This window comes from Vigna radiata, unplaced genomic scaffold (genome assembly GCF_000741045.1).
Source record: "Vigna radiata var. radiata cultivar VC1973A unplaced genomic scaffold, Vradiata_ver6 scaffold_108, whole genome shotgun sequence".
Lineage (NCBI taxonomy): Eukaryota > Viridiplantae > Streptophyta > Magnoliopsida > Fabales > Fabaceae > Vigna > Vigna radiata.
In genome coordinates, this window is record NW_014543429.1 from 432,349 (window position 1) to 441,460 (window position 9,112).

Genomic DNA, 9,112 nt, shown 5'->3' on the forward strand with positions numbered 1-9,112 from the left:
GCCTTTATCCTTTTAAATTTTAGCTATTAAATTTCTAAAATTTATAATATAATATAATTTTTAGCTATTAAGTTTCTTAAATAAATTTAGTAGCTAAAATTAATATATAAAATAATGTATAAAATTACTATAATTATTATTAATCCAAAATATTTTAGTTAAATTGTATATAATTGAGACTTAAATAAGTGAGATGGAAATAAAAAATAGCTTATCTTTTGAGTTCAAAGAACAAATCCTTGTAACTCATGCATTGGGCCCATTTTAAATGGTGAAGAGGATTTAAGATTAACCTATCAAGTTGCATTGGAGGGTTAGATCGGGAATTGAACCCCTTCATAATGTTCTGGAAGCTACACCACCCCTTGCCTCTCACCTCCGAACCCTAACCCACCCAAACAAAAACCAAACCTCGTTCCCCTCTCAGCATCCCCTCCTTTGCACCACACAGATCCTGCCTTCGTTCATACCTTTATCTATTAATTTTCATCGAAGCAATTAATATTATCTAACACATATATTTGTTCTTAATTTTTTTGATGCCGATAAAATATGCCGCCGAAGCAGCAATCCAAAGCTGATTTAGCGAAGAAGCAGAAGATTGTAGAGGATAAAACCTTCGGTCTCAAGAACAAAAACAAGAGCAAAAATGTTCAGAAGTATGTCCAGAACCTTAAGCAATCAGTGCAGCCCAGGGTCGATCCTGCCAAAGTCGATGCCAAGGTATATGTATCTGTTTTCTTTTTTGTTAATCATGGGTTATAACTGATTTGTAATTTTTACTTAAGAAAAATTTGTTTGTGGTGGTGATGACAGAAAAAGAAGGAGGAAGAGAAGGCCAAGGAGAAGGAGCTAAATGATTTGTTCAAAATCGCTGTTACTCAGCCTAAAGTGCCAGTTGGTAATGAAATAATCATTTTATAAGTACACTCTTTTTTTTTTCTGAAAAAAAATATTTTTTTTATCAGTGTTGATGGAAAGTGGAAGCTAATATAACTGAGTTTGCTTTGGTCAGGTGTTGATCCCAAGTCTATAGTGTGTGAGTTTTATAAAGTCGGGCAATGCGCCAAAGGCTTCAAGTGCAAGTTTTCGCATGATTTGAATGTTCAGAGGAAAGGAGAAAAAATTGATATTTATAGTGATAAGCGTGACCAGGGTATTGCATAGAGATAGTTCAATGATGATAATTGTTTTTTGTTTTTTTGGCTTTGAAGACTTTTTTTGTTTTTCTAACTTCGTGGTTTGGTTATTGTTGTCAGAAACAATGGAGGACTGGGATCAAGAGACCTTGGAGAAGGTGGTGGAGTCGAAGAAATCTGATTATAATCAGAATAAAGCGACTGACATTGTATGTTTTGTTAGATTTGTTGGACTTGGAATCTTAACTATTGAATCTATTTGTTTGGTATTCATTTACTCTTTTTTGTGGTTAATTGTTAGGCTTTTATTGGATGTTTGGTGGTATTGTATTATTTTCAAGTTGTTTTTGTAGTTTGGCTTGTGCTACTTGAAATGACTGCTGTCTGTTATTTGTCTGATATGTTCAGGTATGCAAATACTTTTTGGATGCTGTAGAAAAGAAGCAATACGGTTGGTTTTGGGAATGCCCTAATGGTGGTAAGAATTGCCATTATAGACATGCTCTTCCACCTGGTTATGTTTTGAAATCCCAAATGAAGGCTTTGTTAGAGGAAGAAGCTGACAAATTATCAATCGAGGAGGAGATTGAAAATCAGGTGATTTTTTTTTTCCTTCTTGTTAGAAGCCATGTCATAATATTTTATTAGGTTATCTAACAATATTTTACATGGTATAGCGTGCCAAAGTGAAAACCACGACTCCTATGACTCCTGACTTGTTCTATGAATGGAAGAAGAAGAAGATAGAAGAAAGAGATGCCAATTTAGCCGCACAGCAGGCAGAGAGGGCTAAGAATGATCGTATGAGGTACATCCATTATCCATTACCTATATTCATATGTGAATGTATGTATATGGCCCCCACCTTCTTTTACTCAATAATAAATCGTATGTGCATGTTGTTATGAAGGTGGACACTATTTTACATTCCCTCCTCCTAATCTGGTTACATTGTTTTCTCCTCCAATGCAGTGGTCGGGAGCTATTTCTGTCAAATGCTAGCTTGTTTGTGGATGATGCAGAAGCATATGAGAAATACCAGAGAGAACCAGAATATGATGAAACTGGACAGAATGTAAGTTTTCTTGTCTGTCTTCTCAACATCTCCAAATTTGATTTAGTATTTTTCAAATTCTGATAACCAACCTGGTGATTTCAAATCTGAGATAAATGCTACTAGATGAATACCGTTCACATAAAAAGCTGCAGTGCGACCACAGTTACTGGAATGTTGTGCCTTTTTGTTCAAAATACATTGACAGTTGCAATCATTTTAAAAAAAATATGGCCAATTTGGCTGATACTGAATTTCTGTAACTGTGATGAGTGAATTGCAGTATTGTAATGGAACTATGAGTGCTACTGTAGTCTTTAATCATGATATACCCTCTCATTTTATAACTATAAATAAATTTTAAGTAACGTGATTAACTTTTTAGATAAATAACTTATGTATTGTTAAGCTTTACTTTGAAATTCACTGGGTCGTTGGATACATATTAGGGTGTTGCTTGAGCTCTTGCTGCCCCTCTATCCTGTTTTATGTCAACTAGTATTTTCCATGATTAAGTTGAAATTTGAAATGTAGAGAAAACTTGGAGGAGAAAAATTGAAACTTGATTCCCAAGTCAACTTGTTTCACTTTCTTTTCAACTAAGCAATCATCTTTTCAAATTTCAATAATTTTTTTCCCTCTATGGAAACATAAACAAAAGTCAGGGTTTAGATAGGTTTTAGAAGAAAATGCACTTATATATATATGTTATATAACCTTTGTGTAGTTTTTCTTTGCTTAACTAATATAACACTTTTAGCTTTTTGAATTCAAAAGAACACTAGAAAAACCTTTTTGATGTTATTTTTTTTTTTCTAAAAGAACTTGTGTGGTTATTGGGATGTTGTAAGGAATGTTTTTGAATTAAAAACATTCTTTTCCATAAAAGAACATGAATAGCCCTTAAGACCTCGAAGTTGAAGTATTGAATGTTAACAATTAGGCTGTCCACTTTGGAAATTTGATGATCTTTTAATTAGTGTCAACAAGTCAGTCTTTAGTGCAACTTAGTGACTCAATTTGGACTCCAGACTCTAATTTAAGGTGATTCTCCTCTATAACCCTAATTTAAGGTGATTCTCCTCTATAACCCTAATTTAAGGTGATTCTCCTCTATAATATTAACTTTTAGGAATATGCTTTCCAAATTATGGTATTTTGAGTAAAAATTTGCAAGGAGTTCAGGAAAGCAGTACCAAATTGTTGAGTTGATTTTGTTTGATTCTTCACTACGCGTTTTAGAAAGAAGCTCTTGCGGTTAGTAGAGTAGTGAGAATTTAAATTGCCAAATTATCTTGGAGGACTTGGACTTTGTTTTGTATTGAGTGCACAACTTGTGCTTGTTTTTAAAAGCCCATTCTTGTAATGGGATATAATGCACATATAATGAGTTCCAAAAAATAAAAAGTTGTAACTAGCAGAAACAGGCACTGTTGCACTCTGCATTCGTATTTTCTGTACACTATTTTATTTTAATGAGTTAAAATTTAATGCTTTTGTTGTTTTTAATTTTATATTTTTATACATTTTTAGAATAAAATATACTTATTATTACTCGTGGGAAAGAGGCACTCCACGTATAGTTTCTTGTGCTGTTTGAAGAAGTTATTTGTAGGATATTGTGTTGGTGAGATATGGGCACTTAATTTTAGCATATGATTAGTTTATATAGATTTTCTTTCTAATTTAATATAAGTAATGGTAAAATAGGAATATGAAATATGTATTTGAAATGGGAATTCCCATTATATATTGCTATCATTTACAATACATAGAGCAATTCTCATATTTCATTCTTATTTTACCTTTTATTATTTTTGAAAATTAGAATAAGAAAAAATGAAAATATACTATGCAATGCCAGAATTAACTGCACACACATTTTAACCGTACAAATTCTACACCTTTTATTATGAGTAATTATTTAAATTTAAAAAAGTAGTTATTAAAACAATAAAATTGGAAAAAATTGTTTATTTAAAGTTAAAAAATAGTTATTAAAAGGGTGAAATTGGAAAAAGGGTGAATGATCTGCTATAGATTATTTGAATTTAAAAAATTAGTTACTAAAATGGTAAAATTGAAAAATAGTTTTTTATTTTAAGTAGTTATTTGAATTTTGAAAAAGTAGTTATTGAAAGAGTAAAACAGAAAAAAAAATTGTACACCAAACGATTGAACCCCCTTTATTGATGGTATATAGATTACATAAAATTAAAATTAATAGTAAGTATAAAATTTTTAGTCATTAAAATAAGATAGTGTATAGGGACACCCAAGTGCAACCGTGCCTTTGATTTTGCTGGTTACTGTAAGGTAGTGTGCAGTTGTTTTTTGGTGGATTTGGCGGTTTATGTCCACTAATTTTCCTTTACAACATATTTTCTTCTTTCTTTCAGTTTGTTTAATTATTTGCATTGCTGGTTACCCTTCATTATGGGTTTTGTGTTAGTGAGGGTATTAAGATTGTTTACCGGGAAAAGTTGTTTTCTTTATGATCTAAGTACATTTCTGTTAGGTTCCTGAGTTGGAAACCTAACTTTCTCACAACACCCACTCACACAAGGGCAAACAAATAAGAAAGAACAAAGGAATTGAGTGTATATTCACTGTAATTGTGTGTATTATGTATTCTCTGTAATTGTATAATGAACAATAATCGGGAGCCTAATCCCCCTCAACAAGGTCCAAGACCTGTTTACTCAACGTAAGAAAATGGCTACCCCCAACAGAATCACAAAAGGTTTATTTATACTCTCTCTCTTTCCCCTACCAGCCTAACAAACTTTCCTGCTATTTTTTTATTTTAACTTCCTAACATTACTCCACCCCTCAAAATTAATCTTGTCCTCAAGGTTGAAGTCAAGGAACTGTTATTTGAAGTCAAGGAACTGTTATTTGATGTAATGCTCCTCTTTCCATGTGACGCCCTCCAATTCAGGTCTGAAGGCTTGGGTGGTGGCAAATCCTCCTCTAATGTCTTCCCTTCTTCCTGGATTCTATTAACTTCCAGCATTCTGCACCTCAAATCTTCCACCGATGTCTTCCATTCTTCCTGCGTGATCTTCATGCTCAACTGCCACCAATCTACTTTCATTTTTCCCCAGGATGCCAAACATGTAACTCCTAATATCACTTCCACACCTCCCAACTCAAAGAGATACACTTTATCTCTAATTCCTAATCCCTCCACCTCAGTAATATAATTATTTCCAGTGCTCAATGTGTCAATTATGCGAACACACTCTCGTAGTCCATTCATCATTGCACCCCCAACAATATTTGGGTGCTCTTGGCGGGTTACTTCATCAGCAAAAAACAAACAGTTGTCAATTGATCTCCCTACTATATCATAGTCATCTCTTGAGTTTTCAATCGCAACATAGGAATAATCACCATAACTAAAAGGATTCCTACTCCAATCAGTCACAACATAGGCAACACCAAACACTTGCTTAGCCAGATGACAGACCCTTTCAAGTGAGTTCATTATCTCATAATAAAATACCAAGAAATTTCGAGCTAGACCTAAACGAATATATTGTGTAGGTTGTAATTCCCTCAAAATAGTGGTAGCAACTGTTTGATATGATTTAAGTGACTGATATGCTACCTCCCCTTTTTTATTACCTGCTTTGAATTCTGCCAAGTATATGTAATAGTCTTCTTTCATCTTATAATAAAACATCGGGGACTTCGCAATATTAGTGGCTGGGATAAGATGCTCATCTAAAATTATCCTAATAGCACTGTAAGTATTAGACAGCTCCCTCTCGACCTTGTGCCTATAATCCCTTATGCACTTAACATTTAACTCATTCCCTTCTGACTCCTCTTTCTGCTCTATCAATGACCAGATCCTCCATGAAACTCTCCATGATCCCACCACAGTTTTGTATCCAACAGAGAACGAGTTCCTCTCTTCCACACTCCGCTCAAAGTCCAGCTTCGCCACCTTCTTCCTGGCATCCACCATTTCTGCACACCTATTTTGTTCCTTTTCTTCACTGCTTCGATTTGGTTCGACCATCGCCACAACACCTCCTTCGCCTACTCTCTGTCCCCACGTTGATGGGTTTTTATTTCCGCTCCAACCCTATCCTTATTTCCCTTGCGAGCTTTCTCCACGTCCTTGGCGTTTCGCATGGCGGCCATCAATGCTTGGGGATCTTGTATTCGAACTTGATTTCGTATATTCTTTTGCAAGCCCGCGAGGAAATACCCCAGTAGTTGTTCCTCTGGCAACCCCTTCGTCTGCCCCGCCAGACTCTCGAATTCTGGGGCGAGCTCATCCACTGTCCCTATTTGTTTAGTCGTCGATAATCGCTCAAAGATTGACCCTCTGTTTCGATCCCCAAACCTCATTACCAACACATCCTTCAGCCCTTCCCAAGATTGGTTCCTAGCCTTCGTTCTCCAGACCCTGATCCAGTATCCCGCACTTTCTCCTCCTCCAAGACATCTTGCACTTTGAAAATTTTTTCCGTGTGATTGATCCAATTTAGCATATCAAAACCCTCGAAAAGGGGCAATTCTACCCGCATTTGCCACCCACCGTGACTTTCCCTGCGTCTTCGTCTCTTCCTCCGATCTCGTCTTCCCACAATGCCCTCTGATTTGCGTTTACAGACGCTTGACTACCGTCAAACATCCCCTCCTGATTATGTGCCCTTCCTCCCAAACTCCGCCTGACTTCCTGCAAGTCTTGACATATAGCCGTCGTATCTTGGCACAGTGCTACGTTCTCAGTGTTTATTTCGTCGACCGCTATCGCCATGGCTTCCAGCTTGTTCTCCAACCACACTCAGTCTTCCATCGAGTCTGCCCTCCATTGCTCTCTTCTCCTTTCAATTGGATCTGGCAGGTCAGACCAATTTGTTAGGTTCCTGAGTTGGAAACCTAACTTTCTCACAACAGCCACTCACACAAGGGCAGACAAATAAGAAAGAACAAAGGAATTGAGTGTATATTCACTGTAATTGTGTGTATTATGTATTCTCTGTAATTGTATAATGAACAATAATCGGGAGCCTAATCCCCCTCAACAAGGTCCAAGACCTGTTTACTCTACTTAAGAAAATGGCTACCCCCAACAGAATCACAAAAGGTTTAGCCTAGCAAACTTTCCTGCTATTTTTTTATTTTTACCTTCCTAACAATTTCTGTGGCGATCTTCTGTTATGTACTGTTGGGATAACAGAATATATAACAGACTATTAGTTATCGGAACCACGGTGTTGTGATTTTAAGTTAAGACCCAATTAGAAAAATGATTTGTGTACAAGAAAATAATTGTTATAGATGATACTTTTATCAAGTATAAAATCTTATTGTTTTCCTTTGGTCATGGTGCTCTGCCTTGTATTATGAATTAGAGTTTTGAAGTTTTTCATTATACCTAGTAATCATTATACCAAGTTTCAGGAGGACGTATTAGCATCTAGCACCAGCTTTCTTACATTTTATTCTCTATTCAATGTGCAGTTGTGCTTTTTAGTATTAAACATGGTCTCCTTTTTTAAATCAGCTGTATCTTTCATTTTTCTAATTGTCGGATCCAACTTCAGGGTAATGGGAACGCTACCCAAGATGGTCCTAGCACCTCAGCTGGTGCTGATGGTGAAGCTCTTGATGACTTAGATGATGATGACGATGAGTTGGACTTGGATGAGCTAAATGAATTGGAAGCAAGTTTAGCCAAGACATCAATCCAAATAAAGGAAACGGGAGCTGAAGCTTAATCCTGAGAATCAAACAATCTTCACGTCACATTTTTGTGCCTCTACTGCAAAATTGAGCATTTACCTTTAGCCACTCGCTCTGCATGCTTTCACAGAAGGTTTTTGAATGAAGGTTGTGCTGATAATGAAATTACTATCTGCAGTATCGCATTTGATATGAATAATGGCAGTTTCATAAAATCCAGTTTTCTGTTTTATTAGATCTCGTATTGGACCTCCGACATTTTTTGTTGTTTGAGACGAATAGACTTGTGTATGTAGACTGTAACTGATTTGTACATGAGTTTCCTCTGTCGAAAAGGGATCTTCAATTGTTCTCGTGCGTGTGATTTTCTTCAACCCATCAAAGCATAAAATGCTACTTTTGTTATGGATGTTATAGCTAGATACTTTAGGTTAGTTATGCATGAGTTTTTGAAAGGGAGTCTAGTTTTCTTACCTTGATTTTGGATTATTAATATTCTGAAATCGTCTAAATTGGAAGTTTTTGAATATTAATGAAGGTTATGCTTACCTTGTTGGAAAAAGCACTAGAAGGTGTGGTTTAAATTTTTGTTTCTTTAGTACTTTCCTTGTCCTTTTGTTATAATCGGGATTGTGAACAAAAGATCTAAATAAAAATAGAAGAGTTATTATGATTTATTTAGAAAAATTATGGAAAAACTTAAAAGGAATGTGTTGTGAAACCAAATTGGGTTTAAGAGATGATTATGTGTAGGGAAAGTATTAACATTTATAATATTCATGTCCGTTGTGTAAAAGTAATGTAATTTTTAAAATATTGTTTTTCCAAAATATTAAAAAAAACATTCGAAACAAAAAGGAAAATAGTTTTGAAATTTTTATTTGAATCCGTTTAACTTTGTTTTTATGAACTTTTATTTAAAATGAAAAGTCAAAAGTATTTTTTTTTGGATTAAATATGTTTTTAGTCTTTATATTTTGTGGCGATTATGGTTTAGTCTCTCTTTCAAATTAAGGTACAATTTAGTCTTTTAATTTTAGAAAACTCTGGTTTTAGTCTTTTTTATCAAATTTTTTTAACTTTGTTTGCTGTTTTAAACGCGTTTCTCAGTTAATATTAAAAGTAAAGATGTGTCAAACAGTGTAAACAATCTAAATACTATAATGATTAAAAATTTGGTAAAAATGACTAAAACCAGAGTTTTCTAAAGTTG

The 9,112-nt window shown here is 34.7% G+C and overlaps 1 protein-coding gene and 1 pseudogene across 1 annotated transcript; one reads left to right on the forward strand and one right to left on the reverse strand.

Moving 5' to 3' along the window:
• Positions 1-292: 292 nt before the first annotated feature.
• LOC106754419 (zinc finger CCCH domain-containing protein 21) lies at positions 293-8,304 on the forward strand. The gene is made up of 8 exons (XM_014636432.2): positions 293-723; positions 817-901; positions 1,016-1,156; positions 1,260-1,348; positions 1,548-1,736; positions 1,817-1,947; positions 2,112-2,214; positions 7,761-8,304. The coding sequence occupies exons 1-8, from the start codon at positions 553-555 to the stop codon at positions 7,932-7,934; spliced, it is 1,083 nt and encodes a 360-aa protein (XP_014491918.1). The 5' UTR covers positions 293-552; the 3' UTR covers positions 7,935-8,304.
• Positions 5,000-6,275, reverse strand: LOC106754418 (annotated as a pseudogene).
• Positions 8,305-9,112: the final 808 nt, after the last annotated feature.